Source organism: Rhinoderma darwinii, chromosome 7 (genome assembly GCF_050947455.1).
Source record: "Rhinoderma darwinii isolate aRhiDar2 chromosome 7, aRhiDar2.hap1, whole genome shotgun sequence".
Classification (NCBI taxonomy): Eukaryota; Metazoa; Chordata; class Amphibia; order Anura; family Rhinodermatidae; genus Rhinoderma; species Rhinoderma darwinii.
In genome coordinates this window covers 121,592,786-121,610,768 of record NC_134693.1, presented here as the reverse complement: position 1 = coordinate 121,610,768, position 17,983 = coordinate 121,592,786, and the positions used below count along the sequence as shown (strand labels likewise).

General features: G+C 42.3%; 1 protein-coding gene across 4 annotated transcripts in view; it reads left to right on the top strand.

Moving 5' to 3' along the window:
* Positions 1–17,983, top strand: part of TASOR (transcription activation suppressor) — a 63,589-nt gene that overhangs the window by 18,141 nt on the left and 27,465 nt on the right. For all 4 annotated transcript variants that reach the window (XM_075833914.1, XM_075833913.1, XM_075833915.1 and 1 more), the window contains exons 7-14: positions 3,061–3,188; positions 5,032–5,063; positions 5,499–5,604; positions 5,717–5,820; positions 6,872–6,975; positions 7,316–7,388; positions 7,467–7,541; positions 8,872–9,519. In XM_075833914.1, the coding sequence (XP_075690029.1) occupies positions 3,061–3,188; positions 5,032–5,063; positions 5,499–5,604; positions 5,717–5,820; positions 6,872–6,975; positions 7,316–7,388; positions 7,467–7,541; positions 8,872–9,519 (1,270 nt within the window). The remainder of the gene's footprint in view (positions 1–3,060; positions 3,189–5,031; positions 5,064–5,498; positions 5,605–5,716; positions 5,821–6,871; positions 6,976–7,315; positions 7,389–7,466; positions 7,542–8,871; positions 9,520–17,983) is intronic.

Sequence of the window (17,983 nt, the reverse complement as noted above, 5' to 3'; positions counted from 1 at the left end):
CGGTCGTGTGAATAGCCCCATTTGGGGTCTATTGTTCCTACTGCGGCCGTGTGACGGTCGTTTTTTGAACGGCCGGGTAACCCTGTCGTGTGAATAGAGCCTTAGAACCAATATTTCTACATATAATAAAACTGTAAACTTTGCGTGTCTGTACATTGAAAATATTTGTGAGAATAAATAATTGGGGGGGATGAAGGATAAGTGATGGAATGCATTAAGATCATTTTTGAAATTTTAGTCTTTGTTTGTGCGCGCACCACGTAAAAACTACTGACCCAATTCAGATGGGTTTTTAGAAAAAACATAGGGGTCAACTTGAAGTAACATTTTTTTATTTCATCGCAATCGGTTCACTCAATCAGAATATATGCGAATTTAATGTTTTCAAAAAATCATTTACATTGCATTAGCACAACAAACACATGGAAACCATGGCAACCAATCACATTTTTACTTTAATTTTGTATTGTCTTGGGAAAATAGACCCCAGTAGGTTGCTATGGGCAACTGCTCCAAATTTTTATCTATACTGATTGATTGCAATCTCTCCCTTATATAACAATCAGATTGCTGCAAGTTTTTCAAGCTGCCTCAGACAAATTACAGCTGTGATCTGATGGGTTGCGAAGGATAACAACTCCAACTTTCATCTGTATTGGGTTTTTTTTATGCACCGGAGGCACATATAACTACCAATCCGGTTTCTGCTTTCATTGTCCAAGCTGCCTCAGAAAAAAAGAACTGTAATCTAATTGGTTGTTATGGACAACCGCTCCAACGTTTGTCTACATTGATTTTTACACATAGTAAGGAGATTTATTAACCAATCAGATCGCTACTATTATTCACCTGCTGCCCCACAAGAATGTAAACTACAATCCGATTAGTTGCTATGGACAAAAGTTGCAACATTTGTTTATTTTGGTTCTTACACATAGAAGGGAGATAAAATAAAAGCGCAGGGCCAAACGCTTTGCGTTGCAGGCGTAGACCTCTGTGTCTGCTGGTTTGCGCATGACCAGCTCTATGTGGCTCTCTCCCGTGTTAGCAACTCCACCAATCTTTAGGCACACATCCCTGGTGGTTCTACTGCTAACATTGTTTACAGGGAAGCGTTGTCGTAGTAAACCTGACTACTGAAGGAAAACTATTTTTTAATTGAAGTTTGTTTATTGTCTTTGTTTTTTTTTTTTCCTCTTTGCTTTAAGTATGGTCCAAGGCTAGGAGTATACTTCTAAAAAAAACTAATCGGTTCATTTTTCAGTGGCCTGCGGGTACGAAGTCGCAGGCACAGCTAGTTGAATATATAGTTATATTATCAATATAGGCTTAAAGTGCAGAATCTCCGCTTTAATTTGAGGATATTCACATCCTAATTTGAGGAAGGGTTTAGGAACTACAGCTCTTTAATATGTAGCTGCCTCTTTTTCAAGGGACCAAAGGTAATTGGACAATTATCTCAAAAGCTATTTTAATGGGCTGCATGTTCTATTCCCTCGTTATTCCATCATCAATTAAGCAGGTAAAAAGTCTGGAGTTGATTCTAGGTGTGGCCGTTGGAAGCTGTTGCTGTGAACCCGCAACATGAGGTCAAAGGAGCTCTCAATGCAAGTGAAACAGACCATCGTTAAAAAATGAAGAAATCCATCAGAGAGATAGCACAAATCTTGAGAGAGGCAAAATCAACAGTTTGGTACATTCTTGAAAAAAGAGTGCACTGGTGATCTCGTGAACTCCAAAAGGCCTGGATGTCCACGGAAGACAACAGTGGTGGATGATCGCAGAATACTTTTCATGGTGAAGAAAAACCCCTTCACAACATCTACCCAAGTGAAGAACACTCTCCTGGAAGTAGGTCTATCAGTATCTAAGTCTACCATAAAGAGAAGACTTCATAAGAGCAAATACAGAGGGTTCACCACAAGGTGCAACCAATTAATCAGCCTCAAAAATAGAAAGGCCAGATTAGACTTTGCCAAACCACATCTAAGGAAGCCGCTCAGTCCTGGAACAGCATGAAACTTAAGATCAACCTGTACCAGAATGATGGGAGAAAGAAAGTATGGAGAAGGCTTGGAACGGCTCATGATCCAAAGCCATCACATCCTCTGTAAAACATGGTGGGGGCAGTGTGATGGCATGGTGGGGGGCAGTGTGATGACATGGTGGGGGGCAGTGTGATGACATGGGCATGCATGGCTGCCAAAGGCACTGGGTCACTAGTGTTTATTGATGATGTGACTGAAGACAGAAGCAGCCGGATGAATTCTGAAGTGTTCAGGGATTTACTTTCTGCTCAGATTCAACCAAATGCAGCAAGGTTGATTGGACGTCGCTTCACAGGACAGATGGACAATGACCCAAAACATACTGCGAAAGCAACCCAGGAGTTTTTTTTTTTTAAGGCAAATAAGTGGAATATTATGCAATGTCCAAGTCAATCACCAGATCTCAACCCAATCGAGCTGCATTTCACTTGCTTAAGACAAAACTTAGGGCAGAAAGACCCACAAACAAGCAACAACTGAGGACAGCTGCAGTAAAGGCCGGGCAAAGGAGGAAACCCAGCGTTTGGTGATGTCCATGGGTTCCAGACTTCAGGCAGTCATTGCCTGCAAAGGATTCTCTACAAAGTATTATAAAAACATTTTATTTCTGGTAATGTTTATTTGTCCAATTTACTTTTGAGCCCCTGAAATGAGGAGGCGGTGTAGAAAAATTTTTGCAATTCCTAAACTTTTCACAGGATATTTATGTTCAATCCCTTGAAGATAATCTGAAAGTCTACACTTCAATTGTATCTCAGTTGTTTCATTTAAAATCCAATGTGGTGGCAGCAGAGCCCAAATCATGAAGATTGTGTCACTGTCCACATAAGTCTGGACCTAACTAGCACTCCGGTATGGTAAATAAAGGTGATTTATTTCAAACCGCAAAACCGGATGCAACGTTTCTGTCCAACCTTAGGACCTTTTTCAAGCATGTATCTCTGAGTGCTGCTTTTTTTCTATTACATATATTTCATTTTTTTTCTATTTGTTTTCCTGTCACTTTTTTTAGTATTATTTTTACGAGTATGGATTTGATGAGATTCTCAAGAAACCTCGACATGTGTGTCCGTATGCTGCTGTGTCATTTGGGTGCAAGAACGAGCAGAAACCTAGAAGACCATCTTCACCTCTGTCAGGGTCAGTAGTGTGTTTCCGTGTTGTTTTCAAACATATGTTATATTTGTAAGCAAAAAAATTATTGATCATTAAGTTTTTCATGCAATGTAATTGACTACATCCATTTATCTAAAAAAGAAGGGGACTTTATGCATTGATCATGTACGTCCTGTCCTGACCTGACAGGGAGCCAGGTGAAATTGCTGATACCTCCTTTAACATCTGTGCAGGGTTGCAGGAGCTGGCCATGAAAGCTGAAAGAGAGCATAGCCTTGTAGTCACCCCATGGGTGTGATACATGAACTTTTGGTCATGTTTATTTAGAGTCTTCCCCACTGGGGACAGTGAGTTATGACAAATTCTTTGTCACTATGTAAGTAACATAAATGTATCACAAATCCTAACCATTCAGAGGGCATATTTGTGTCTGTCACATAGATTATTTTTTTGTACTAATAAAGAGAAAATTAGCGGGTGCTCATCTAACTAAAGGCCTTACGCTTATCAACTTTGATTTGGATATTTACTGTCATGTGGACTAAAGTCGCACCAAGCACTCACACCATGCCATAAATACGATTCAATAAAGTTTGTACACTGTACAGTATCTTTATGCAAGTCCATATCTTATCTTCAGTGTGAACCGCTATGACTACTCCTCTATGGATACAAGTTCTATGCTACAGTGGTAATGATTGTGGCTAAAAGTCTAATACATTTTTGACTGATAGACAGATTTCCATTAGTATGTAAAAAAATCTTTCTGACGGTCGTCATGAATTATTGTTTCCAACTAGATCCACAGAGCAAGCTGTGTGCATCAACCCCTTTCCCTTCTAATGACGTACCTTTTAGGTCATAGGAACTATTCTGTTCCCACAAATGTTTTTTTGTATGGTACTGTGATGGCGTAGGAGCTGATTGTATTATACATCCCCCCCCCCCCCGGCTTTAACGGTCAGGATTGGAGGCCTCGGCATCAAAGTGGTTAGACGTAGTGAGGGGGCTATGAGCCCGTACTCCGTAGCTACATCGGCTTTCCGGAAAAAGGCAAACAGAAACTGAGCAGCTGAGTGCTCACACAAACGCTTCTGCCGCTTCGTTTTATCGATTGGTGGGGGTCTCAGTTCTGAAAAATGGCTCAAGACATGCACTTGTTTTTTACGTGCCGTTTTTAAAGTATGTGTAAAAAAAACTTGTGGGAACTAAACGCAGTTTTTCCCGTTTGAAATCAATGGGCAGATATTTGGTTTAATTCAGCCCCTGTATTTTCAGCCATTTTTCAAGGCGTTTACGGCTCGAAAAACTGCTGAAAATAGGCCGTGTGAACATACCCTTAGGGTTCGATAAGTTCACAGAAACTGCTGTCAGCCGAGCAGTCAATCTAACTCGCTGACTGATTCGACTGACAGCGGCGTTCTGCAGCTTCTATGTAAAGTGGATACATAGAAGCTGCAGCGCTTAAAAAAGAAGGAACGTTTTTAATAACTATATTAAAAGTGCTTGTTATGACCAAATACATACATTACATTATTAAAAAAAAATCACCAGCGATTTCCATTGCCTTTTTAAGGTGTCGAAGTCAGACTTTTAATCATAAACATACATTTTTATTTAATAGGCAACAAGCTATTCATTTGTTTAATACAATATTATTAATATATAATATTTAACATTTTTATTTTGAAGCCAGTACATTTCTATATTCTAAAACTTCATCAAAAGCTGACCCTGACTCCACAGCCCTCGATCAAACATATGCAATATATTTGGATCGTTCTGCTCATTGGTGTTGGAAAAAAAAGTTGACAATGACGCAGTTATTTGCTTGACTTAAATCTGTTTTTTGTTTTGCTTTTAACAGGCCAGTGAGCGTCAGTGTTGATCATTATAATGGTACGTATCTTGAAAAATTTTCAATTTAGGATTTTTTTATATATATATATATATATATATATATATATATATATTTTTTTTTTCAGTAGCAGCATGTAGTGAACTCCAGCATTAAATGGTCACGAACTTCTCTCTCCACTTATCACGCTCCCCTATCTATTCACTTACTATGGACTTGCTGATTAAAATCGGCTCACTGAAGGGTCAGACAGCAAGGAGCAATGCATGGGGACGAGTGATCGTTACTACAATTGCTCATCCCCCTACGTTTCCATAATCCGCCTGTCTTCCATGTAAAAGATAGGCCATCAATTTGACTGTGCTGGATAACCCTTTTAAATGTTAATGTGTTTAATAATAATATACTGTATAATACTTTGATTCATTTACAATAATAATGTTAGGCATGAATACTTGTTTGTTTTATTTTAACAGACCGTAGCAGTTTTATATTATGGAGGGGGCAACTTTTAAATAAAGGAAAACTTCTATGCCTTGCTTCTCTGAAATCTACAAGTGGGCCATTTTTCCCATACAAACTGTGAGTGCCCACGTTTTTTTCTAGTCAAAACCAGAAAATGATTACTGAAAACTCGTAAGAATTGTTGATTCGACCTTTCTATATACTAAATGTAATGCGTTGCATTCCCTAGGCCTGATAAGATTGACTTGGACATTATCATGCGCCTAGAGCAAATAAAAAAAAGAATTCCACCGTTGCTGTTCTATAAGGAAACCCACAGCAAGTGTAAGGAAGGTAAGAGCACCAGGGCTAGTATTACTTTTAGAATGTGTTCTGAAAATGATTTTTTTTTTCTTTTCTACAAGGGCATGACCACACATGGCGGAATTCCTCCGCAACTGTCCGCATCAATGCCGCACAGAATCTGCGTTGCAGATTCTGCAGCGGATCTGCACAAAATGTGCAGAAAATTGATGCGGACTGGCCGCTGCGGACTGCAGGAAAAGTGCTTCTCTTCTCCCTATTCAGTGCAGGATAGAGAGAAGGGACAGCACTTTCCCTAGTGAAAGTCAAAGAATTTCATACTTACCGCCCGTTGTCTTGGTGACGCGTCCCTCTTTCGGCATCCGGCCCGACCTCCCTGGATGACGCTCCAGTCCATGTGACCGCTGCAGCCTGTGCTTGGCCTGTGATTGGCCTGTGATTCACTTACACTGAAACGTCATCCTGGGAGGCCGGACTGGAGACAGACGCAGGGAGTTCTCGGTAAGTATGAACTTATATTTTTTTTTACAGATAGATGTATATTGGGATCGGTAGTCACTGTCCCGGGTGCAGAAACAGTTACTGCTGATCGCGTAACTCTTTCAGCACCCTGGACAGTGACTATTTACAGACGTCTCCTAGCAACGCTCCCGTCATTACGGGAGCCCCATTGACTTCCTCAGTCTGGCTGTAGACCTAGAAATACATAGGTCCAGCCAGAATGAAGAAATGTCATGGTAGTAAAAACAATACGCTCCGCAGCACACATAAGATCTGCGGACTTCATTGCGGAATTTTGACTCTCCATTGAAGTCAATGGAGAAATTCCGCCATGAGTCCGCAACCAGTCCGCCACTGCTCCGGAACAGACAGAGCATGCTGCGGACACCAAATTCCGCTCCGCAGCCTATGCTCCGCAGCGGAATTGTACGCATCGTGTAAACGAACACTGCTAAATTAAAGTGAAAGTCAATGGAGAAACGGCTCCGCTGCGGATTAACGCTGCGGAGTGTCCGCAGCGGAATTTAAGTGAAATTCCGCTATGTGTGAACCCGCCCTAACTGTTTTTACTTTTCCATAGTGTTGAAAGGCGGAATATATAGCCGTCTCTATGAAGTGTGTAACAAGACCAAGACCGGAAAAGATTTGCAGGGTTTATTACAAAAATTGGAGAAAGAAAAACTGGTAAGGTTCATTTGTTTTGTGTTAAGTTACTGCATAGGTCATGCTGATTTTCTGATGTTTTTTTTTTTGTTTTTTTTAAAATAAAAATATCTGCAAATTTCTGTGGTTTCATGTTTTTGTCTGATTTTTTTTTTTGAGATTATTTGTTTGTTTTTAGTTTATACAAGAAAAAGCAACAAAGGCCGGCATTACTTCTTGGCGTAACAACAATCATTATTTTATTAGTATTCCTTTTGCCTACATGTTTTCAACCCACTCTTGGATCTTAATATTAAGGACAATGTGCTCTATAAATACTTCTTGAAGATTTCTATTAATTTAGGGTTTCTTTTCCCTGTAGGCTTTAGTTAAGCCACTGGCCGATGGAGGGTTCCTACTGTTTTATTACCCAACTCCACTGACCGCTTCCTATGGTTAGTATGTATAAATTTCTTTCAGAACATTAAGATACTTCTAGAAATACAGTCTAAAATAATGTTATAACATTTCAGGTGCTCAAAGTATGAAGTCGTACACCCTGCATGCACTCTTTATTTATACTGAGTCCAGAGAAGCCCTACAGCCTGGTGAGTGTGATCCTGATTAACCCCTTGAAGTCCAAGCCATTTTTTGTATTTTCATTTTTGTGTTTCACTCCCCGCCTTCCATGAGCCATACTTTTTCTTTTTTTTTTCCCCCCATCAATGGAGTGGTGTGAAGGCTTGTTTTTTTGCGGCAGGAGTTGTAGTTTCTAGTGGCATCATTTAAAGTACCATATAATGTACTGGGAAATTGAAAGAAAATTCTATGTGGGGTGGAATTGGAAAAAATTGATATTACTCCATTTTCTTTTGGGATTCATTTTAATGTCTTTCAATGTGCGGTTAAAATGACAAATTAACTTCTGCTGGTCATTATGATTACGGCAATACCAAATTGATATAGTTTTTTTTTGTTATTTTAATGTATTATTCCATTTACAAAGAAAAAACTGTTTCAAATAAAACTCAATTTGTGCTGCCATATTCAGAAAGCTATAACTTTTATTTTTATTTTTAAGTCAATTGAGCAGTGTGAGGGCTTATTTTTTTTTTTTTGCGGCACGAGTTGTGATTTTTATTTTGTACATTACTTTTGAGAGAAAATGGGAAAAGGTTTTTTGTTTTAAAATATTTTTTTACTACTAAAAACATTTGACTTATTTTTGCACTTTTTATTAGTCCCCCTAGGGGACTTAAGCCAGTGATCGCTGGTTCAATACACTGCAATACTTATGTATTGCAGTGTATGGAAATTTTTACAGGCTTCTGTTAAGGCCTGCCAGAGGCAGAGTTTAATAGCGGGAGAGAAGGCAGACCTGGGGGCCTTCATTAGGCCCCTGCCCTGCCATGACCACCATCGGCACCCCATGGTCGTGGGGGGGCAGTAGGCTGTATGAGGGGGACGCCCCCCCTCTTTCTAACTGTTTAAATGCTGCGGTCACTATTGACCTCGGCATTTAAGTGGTTAAATGGACAGGAACAGTGCGATCACTGTTCCTAGCTGTTAGTGCAGTGTGTCAGCTGTAATAAACAGCTGACACCTGCAGCGTATGGAGTGGGCCCAGCACGTGAGCTCGCGCCATACTTCTCCCCCTGAGACTGAAACCTTACGGAACGGAGACAAACAGAAACTATTTGCAACGGAAGCTTTACCATTGAAATCAATGGTAATGCAAACTAAAAGCTATGGTTTCCATTCATGGGTTCCCCTGACGTAAAGGTCTCACGGAACCTGTGAACGAGGCCTAGGGGTTCACTTTATTGTTTGAAGGTGTCCATATTTATATTTTCTTCTCATCACAAACATAACATTTATTTATTTTTTGGCTTGGCTAATAATATGCTCGTTTCAAAATGTTCTTTTTATTTTCTACAGCATCACATTTTAAAGCACCATCCTTTTCCATGCCAGACAGCCAAGAAATTATACCTGAACAACCAACTTTTATTTCTGCATTGCACTGTGCTCTTTTTAAGAGTCAGACCGACACCTCGGACAACTTCAACATTGTTGTGGAGAAGCATGTGCGCATATATTTGAAGCTACGTGCAGAAGGGTCTTATAAGCACAAAGATTACGTTATCAGAAATTATGATCAAAAGTTGGATTCTAAAAAAAGCCTTTATGTTGCGCCTAAAGATCGGACTCGGATACACCCTCCTGTAAATAGTTATATTCATGGGTCAGAAGCATATACTTTGTCTGTAGAAAGAGCAAAAGAACTTATTGTGGAAAATCGAAGGGTACAGCAGTTCAGTCCAGTATCGGATTATGAACCCGTTGAGGATGATCATGACATCTCAAAAAACACGAAGAGAGAAATTGTCCATGAAGAACCAGCTGATCATGCAAATTATGATCAGGACAGGTTAAAGGGCCTGATTAACTTAATTTACATGAAAAAGAATGCTTCCAATAATTCAGAAACCAACGTTGCTTCAAACACTGGACTGAAAACCAAAAACATTGAAACCAGCCCAGAAACCCAATGGAAACATACACCTGAAAACTTCCTTTGTAACCGTAAGTAATGGCTCTTTTCCTGTCAAAATATGATGTTTGTGTCTGTTACAGTCTGACTTGAGTAATTCCGTTGTTCTTCAGTGACCATAAGTTTTTGTCAACAGTAGATATTTAGCTATCGTCACTTGACTCGAGTCTTGTACTGGTGCTTCATATAGAGGGCAAGATTTCACATGTGCACACAGAAGCTATTAAAGTGCTGTACCAGGAGTACTTAATATTGGCAAGCATTGTTTATTTTGTGGGGTCCGACACCCGGAACCCCCTGCTGAACAGAAAATTGAAAAGGGTTAGCCACTTTTATAAAAAAAAAATCCTATTAACCCCTGAACTGTTTGATGTGGTACAATAAACTGTAGAGCTCATACTTTACCCCAGCTGCTCGTTAGAAGGCCCCTGGCTGCCAATCAAAGTGCAGATTCACGTTCCCCATGTTTATAGATAGTAAGATGGTGGAACTGATTTACCCACATGACCGCTTTCTCAACTGTCCTCAGCTTCTCCCTCATCTGCATGCGTTTAGCACCTGCGCAGAAAGTGGTCATGTGGGTCCGCCACCATTTTGCTTCATATGGACGCGCAGACAGTGGATCTACACTGTTTATAGCGTACATAGAGGCTGGGGGCCTAATGAAGGCCCACAGGTCTGCCATCTTGGTCCTCTTATTAAGGGCTTAATAGGTGGATGCAAAATGTACAATACACTGCTATACTTAAAGAGGCTCTGTCACCAGATTTTGCAGCCCCTATCTGCTATTGCAGCAGATTGGCGCTGCAATGTAGATTACAGTAACGTTTTTATTTTTAAAAAACAAGCATTTTTGGCCAAGTTATGACCATTTTTGTAGTTCTGCAAATGAGGCTTGCAAAAGTCCAAGTGGGTGTGTTTAAAAGTAAAAGTACAAGTGGGCGTGTATTATGTGCGTACATCGGGGCGTTTTTAATACTTTTACTAGCTGGCCGTTCTGATGAGAAGTATCATCCACTTCTCTTCAGAACGCCCAGCTTCTGCCAGTGCAGACACAGCCGTGTTCTCGAGAGATCACGCTGTGACGTCACTCACAGGTACTGCATCGTGTCAGACGAGCGGGGACACATCGGCACCAGAGGCTACAGATGATTCTGCAGCAGCATCGGCGTTTGCAGGTAAGTAGCTACATCGACTTACCTGCTAACGCCGATGCTGCTGCAGAATCAACTGAAGCCTCTGGTGCCGATGTGTCCGACACGATGCAGGACCTGTGAGTGACGTCACAGATCTGCACTGCCAGAAGCTGGGCGTTCTGAAGAGAAGTGGATGATACTTCTCATCAGAACGCCCAGCTAGTAAAAGTATTAAAAACGCCCCGATGTACGCACATAATACACGCCCACTTGGACTTTTACTTTTAAACACACCCACTTGGACTTTTGCAAGCCTCATTTGCATAACTACAAAAATGGTCATAACTTGGCCAAAAATGCTCGTTTTTTTAAAATAAAAACGTTACTGTTATCTACATTGCAGCGCCTATCTGCTGCAATAGCAGATAGGGGCTGCAAAATCTGGTGACAGAGCCTCTTTAAGTATAGAACTGTATTATACAAGGAATCCAAGGATCCCTAGTGGGGCTAAAGAAAAACAAAATTAGTTTAATAAAATTTTCAAGAAAATATACATATTCGCCGCGTCCTTAACAATACAAACTATTACAAAATAACGTTTTCTCGTTCGTTTCGTTGGGGGACACAGATCGTGGGTATATGCTGTTACCACTAGGAGGTGTGACATTAAGAAAAAAAGGTGTTCGCTCCTCTTAAAGGATATATCCCTTCTACAGGCACTGAGCTGGTAAGTCTTAGCTTACTGTCCGTAGGAGGCAGACACCCCTGCTGTCTTTACTATTTATTTTTTTTCCCTCTTTTTCTTTCTTCTACCTGGGAAACTGGGACAGTTTTTCCCTTCTAATGGCGGGCGATTGGTGTTGACCTCACTGCCGTTGTTCCCCGGCCAATGAAGACAAGAAGGTCACGAGCACAAGCTCCTATCGCCCACCAGCCTAAAGGTCGCCCCTCTTACTGCCCACCAGTATCCCACCAACTGCAAATGGCACATGGAATGGGCGTCCCTGCTTGTCCCCTGCCCTTTTGGTATTTATAGGGAATGTGTCGCTAGAAATTATTTATTATTTTTTTTTAGTTAAACAATTATTATTTAAGTGATTACACATTGTTTTAATTTTTTCACAAGTCAGGAAATATTATAAATTAGATTCTAATTTATAACCTTTCCATGTGCTGGTCACTAGTGGGAGCAGTTCCCAAAATTGCAGCATGGTCAATGTGGTAAAGCAACCTCGTTGCTTTATGCTGCAAATTTGGCGTAGACACACTCGGTCTAGTGTCCTCACACAATCCCCCCCCCTCCCTTATTCTGGCTAGTGCCAGGGGAAGGAGGGGGTTGAATCTTCAAACCTCCTACACTGTGTGCCGCCATTTTCTGAGCGAATGCACAGTGTAGGAGGATTAGATACAGTGCTAATCAGACAGTATTACACGAACATAATACACACATCACATACACAAACATAACTTACCTGCTGCCGCCTCCGCTCCTATTCCTTGCGTCTTCTCTTCCTTGAACATATGGCCGGAAGCCGCGACCGGAAGTCGTCATCTGACTGTCCGGCAGCAGCTTCTGGTCCACATGAAAATGGCGCAGGATTTTGCTCTTTTAACGAGCTTAGTTTTGGTCTGTGTGGGAGCGGTGCATGCAGTGAATGGAACGGCTCCCGTTAGCATTCTCTATGGGGATGTATGTGCCGTATTCCATCTCTGTATGTGTCGTTAATCGACACATAGAGATTAAAAAAAAATGGCGGCCCCCATAGAAAAGTAAAAGTAAGAAAAAAAATAAATAAGTAGAACACAAAATTTATTTTAATATCATACTAAAAGCAATATTATAAAAAATAAAAATAAATTCATGACACCTTCCCTTTAAGCTGGCTGAATCTACAAGGGGGTAAGTATTGCAAGATTCCCTTTTTGCTGCCTTGCCTTATTCCAGTATCTGAGTGGACTCCTTGTCACCAGTTTTTCCCCAGTTTTTATAGTGTGATGTGGTAACCCCTCTTCTGCCATATCAGACACCAGGGGAGAATCCTCCCAACAGGCAACCATTGTAACTCGTTAGGCTTGCTCCACATATGGGCAAAAGTTTTCTTGTGGTCATCCTACTGATCTCAGCGATGCAGGTCGCCTCTAAACCCAGCATTGCCCATGCTTTGTGTTGAATGTGCCAAACCGGAATGGGCCCGTTCACTTAACCGGGCTGTTGGTAACCTCACTAATATCACCCAGTCCATGATGGGCATCCTGGTCTGCCTTTCCGACCAGCACGCTTTGGATTTTCCATACACATCATCTTCACGTGGCAGACCCCAAAAAAGGGGTTAGATCTGCTTGTTTTCATCCGCTAACTGTATATCCTGTCTTGTCAGCCCCACGCCACTTCTTCTGTTGGCGGATTTACCTTTAGGGAGAAATTCTAGATTCCGACTCTGGAGGACTGCTCCTTATTCAGTTCAAACTGTCATCTGCAGTGCACAATCTTATCAAAGCAGTCCGAGACACCTTACAGATCACTGACACAGAACAGTCTCCCTTTTCTGAGACTTGTCACCCAGATGGTCTCATAAGTTCTTTCCCACTCCATCAAAATATTGAAAAGGTTGTCTCTACCCTGACCAGAAGTTTTCCCATACCGCTGCGTTGGATCTAATCTATCTTTTTTCTGGAAGACCTCTCTTCCACATGGGTTAAATCGCCAGCGGTGGACCCTCTTGTCTCTCGCCTGTCCAAAACCATTACTATTCCTGTGACGCATGGAGACTCGTTCAACTATCTTCTGGACTGCTGCATATAGTCCTTCTCTAGGTCTTTCTTTGAAGCTACTGGCTCGGCCTTGAGACCTATTTTCGCTACTGCCTGGTTTAGCAGAGCCTCCAGTAAATGGGTTCGCCCTTCTCTCTGGGGCACCCACTGAAGAATTAGCACAACTAAATATCTGTGCAAAGCCTCTCTGGATGCTCTCCAGCCTGTCTGGCTTAAATGCTGGCTGGCCAACACTTCTTCAAAGCAGTCCTTGACAGGTTCCTGACTTTTTTGGACTGCCTGGATGAGATAATTTCAAAAGCCACATGTATAGAGTTCCCACCTGCCTCTGACTGAAGTCCCTCATGCCAAGAACCTCTAGGAAACGGGAACCTCGTTTTTGTCCCTTTTGCAAATTTCTCAGTCCGCGAGCATGCAAGCAACGTCCCCCCCAGGACTCCAAGATCAAGCCATCCTTCAAACCCCATCCCTCTTGGTGCCACTGTGCTAAGGCTGCAAAACCTGGAGTGGGTAAAACTTACTTGGCCAGAAGGAGCGCTCCTACTTTAGTGGGGGGGATGGCTTCAATTCAAGAATATCTTGCTCTCTCACATGTTAATGTCTGGGAGAGGAAAGCCGTATCCTCTGGATACTAACTCGAGTTTGTAAGGCTGGGTTCACACGAGCACATTAACGTCCGTAATGAACGGACGTATTTCGGCCGGAAGCCCCGGACCGAACTCAGTGCAGGGAGCCGGGCTCCTAGCATCGTAGTTATGTACGACGCTAGGAGTCCCTGCCTCTCCGTGGAACTACTGTCCCGTACTGAAAACATAATTGCAGTACGGGACAGTTGTCCGGCAGAGAGGCAGAGACTCCTAGCATCGTACATAACTATGATGCTAGGAGCCCGGCTCCCTGCACTGAGTTCGGTCCGGGACTTCCGGCCGAAATACGTCCGTCCATTACGGACGTTAATGTGCTCGTGTGAACCCAGCCTAAGACTACCACCCGAAAATTCTCTTTCATTGCCTGCCAGGCCAGCCAACTTTTTTTTAGGCAATAAACTCACCCTGTCCCTTTTTATTAGGAAAACCATGGTTTTTACTCCAATCTCTGTTGTTCTCAAAACAGACGGGTCGGTCTTCCACATCCTGGACCTTTAAAGGGAATGTGTCGCTAGAAAAAATTTTTTTTTTTTTTTTTTTAGTTAAACAGTTCGTGTATAAATGATTAAACATTGTTCTAATTTTTTCACGAGTCAGGAAATATTATAAATTAGATTCTAATTTATAACATTTCCCAGTGCTGGTCACTAGATGGAGCAATGCCCAAAATTGCAGCATTGGCATGTGGTAAAGCAACCACATTGCTTTATGCTGCAAAATTTGAGAAAACACACTCGCTCTAGTGAGCTCTCAGAATCCCCCCTCCCTTATCCTGGCTAGTGCCAGGAGAAAGGAGGAGATTGAACGGTCAAACCTCCTACACTGTGTGTTGCCATTTTTTGAGCGAATGCACAGTGTAGTAGGCTTACATACAGTAGTAATCACACACTAAAACACGTACATACACAGAAATAACTTACCTGCTCCTGCTGCCGCCGCCGGTCCGTCCGCTCTGTCTGCTCCCTCCGCTCCAAGTGCTCTCATTAGAACACAAGTCCGGAAGCCGCGACCGGAAGTAGTAATCTTACTATCCGGCCGCGGCTTCCGGTCTACAAGAAAATGGCGCCGGACGTCGCTCGGCCGAAGACCTTCCATTTGGACTGTGTGGGAGCGGCGCATGCGCCGTTCCCACACAGATGGCGTACAGCATGGTGAATGGAACGGGTCCCGTTCGCATTCTCTATGGGGCTGTATGTGCCGTATTCCATGTCTGTATGTGTCGTTAATCGACACATACAGAGATGAAAAAAAAAATGGCAGCCCCCATAGACCAGAAAAAGTGCAAAAATAAAAAAAAGTAAAACACAAACATAAATAAAACATTTTTTAATAAAACACTAAAAGCAAATTGATATAAAATGTATTTTTTCCGCGACACCCTTCCTTTAAGCGTTTTAATGCCTACGTCAAGGTCCATCATTTTCGCATTGAGTCCCTTTGCTCGGTCATGGATCGCGGGGATTTTCTCATTTCTGTGGACATACTGGACCTGTACCTCCACATCCCCTTTTTCGTGTCCCGTCTGCGCTTTGCAGTTCCTCCTCAGTTTGTGGCACTCCCATTTGTCCTAGCAACATTCCCGTGGGTTTTCACTAAACTCTGTGGTAATGGTGCTTCTTGGCTCCAAGGGGCTTCCGTTTTTCCCTACCTGGACGATCTCCTGATCAAGTCTCCTTCCGGGGAGGACAACCTAGCCAGTCTCGAGATCATTCTGGACACCCAATTCATTTGCATAGTCTAGTCTACCACTCCAATTCCTGCCTGACTCTTTTACAATATAAGTGAATAGGACAGCTCTCAGGCATGCGGAGTAGCCTGAGAGCTGTCCAATTCAGCTCTCAGCCCAGCCTCCCCATCCTCTCCCTATTCGCTTCTATTGCAGGGGTCGGGAACGGCTTACCGGCATGTGAAATAGCCGGAGAGCTGTCCTATTCAGCTGTTCACGGCACATTGCTACTGAGACTGTTACAGCAGAGCACTTATCATGGCTTTCACACTTGTGCTTGCTCTGAAGCTCTTTTATCTCTATATGCAAATATAGAGATATCAGAATGGACTTTGGAGCAAACAAAATGTTTGGACATGTTTAGGAGACCAGAACACTCAACTGGAGAAAGAGGGGAGAGGACATTGTACTTTTACACAGAGAATGATGACAAGGGAGGAACGAGTAAACCTCCCGTTAGAAGTTATTTTGGCACTATGTTGTAATCCTAATGCTGCATGTAATACAATACATAGCAGCATCGGGAGCGTGCATTCTGATGCAAGTGGTGCTGTGATATTTTCACCCCGCCATCTGCCGGTTATGTGAATGGAAAGAGCTGTGTATCGCCCATTCAAGCAGAAATTATAGGGAACGAGGTGTGGGACCATGCAGTCCTGTAGTGTGATTTATGGGGTAAGATCAAACAATGGAGGGGTGTAATATATTTATTTTTGATAAATAAAAAGAATTGGGGAATACAAAAAATAAAGAGGGAAGATGGGAATAACCCTTTAAAGGGAAATGTGTCGGTAGAAAATTTTTTTTTTTTTACTTAAGCAATTCGTATTTGAGTGATTACTCATTGTTTTTAATTTTTTTAATTTTTTCACAAGTCAGGAAATATTATAAATTAGATTCTAATTTACAACATTTCAATGTGCTGGTCACTAGAGGGAGCAGTTCCTGAAATTGCAGCATGGTCAATGTGGTAAAGCAACCTCATTGCTTTATGCTGCAAATTTGGGGTAGACACACTCGCTCTAGTGTCATCACACAATTCCCCCCTCCCTTATTCTGGCTAGTGCCAGTAGAAGGAGGGGGTTGAATCTTCAAACCTCCTACACTGTGTGCCGCCATTTTCTGAGCGAATACACTGTGTAGGAGGATTAGATACAGTGCTAAGCAGACAGTATAACACGAACATAATACACACATCACATACACAAACATAACCTACCTGCTCCTGCTGCCGACTCCGCTTCTATTCCTTAAACCTTCGCTTCCTTGAACATATGGCCGGAAGTCGGGGCCGGAAGTTGTCATCTGACTGTCCGACAGCAGCTTCCGGTCCACATGAAAATTGCGCCGGATTTCGTTCTGCTAACGAGCTTCGTTTTGGTCTGTGTGGGAGCGGCGCATGCCATAACTCCTAAGCAGCACGCCCCCTGTCTCGGGGTTATTTTTTACTCAGATCTTTCCTTTACTCCTCACATTCAATCACTTTCACACTCCTGTCATTTTCACCTCAAAAACATCTCTGATTCACTCTGGTCTTGACTACTGTAACTCCTTACTAGTCGATCTTCCCCTTCACTAAACTCTCCCCTCTCAAATCTATCCTTAATTCAGCAGCCAGGCTCCTCTTTATGACCAAGCGCTACACAAACGCCTCTACCCTGTGCCAGTCACTGCACTGGTTGCCCATCCCCTTCAGAATAAAATTCAAACCTCACCCACAAAGCTCTCCACAGTGCTGCACCTCCTTACATCTCCTCCCTCATCTCTGTCTACCACCCTACTCACGCTCTACGTTATGCCAAGGACCTTATATTAAAATTCTCCATAATCCGAACCTCCCACTCCCGTCTCCAAGATTTCTCTCGTGCTGCACCCGTCCTCTGGAATGCACTTCCCCAGACAATCGGATTAATTCCCAATATCCACAGTTTTAAACGTGCCCTGAAAACACATCTTTTTAGACAGGCCTATAACATTCCCTAATCTGATTCCTTTCTATGGCCCCTCATTTAGATTAGTCATCAAAATAAGATTCCCTCACACTCCTTCACTTCATGTCCATCATACATGGATACTGACATGCAGCTTTTGGGTATGTTCACACGTAGTGTTTTCAGCCGTTTTTCGGGCCGTAAACGTCACCGGATCAGTCACCATTGAAATCAATGGTGATGGAAACGTAAACCTTTGGTTTCAGTTTGTCAGTCAGGGCTCC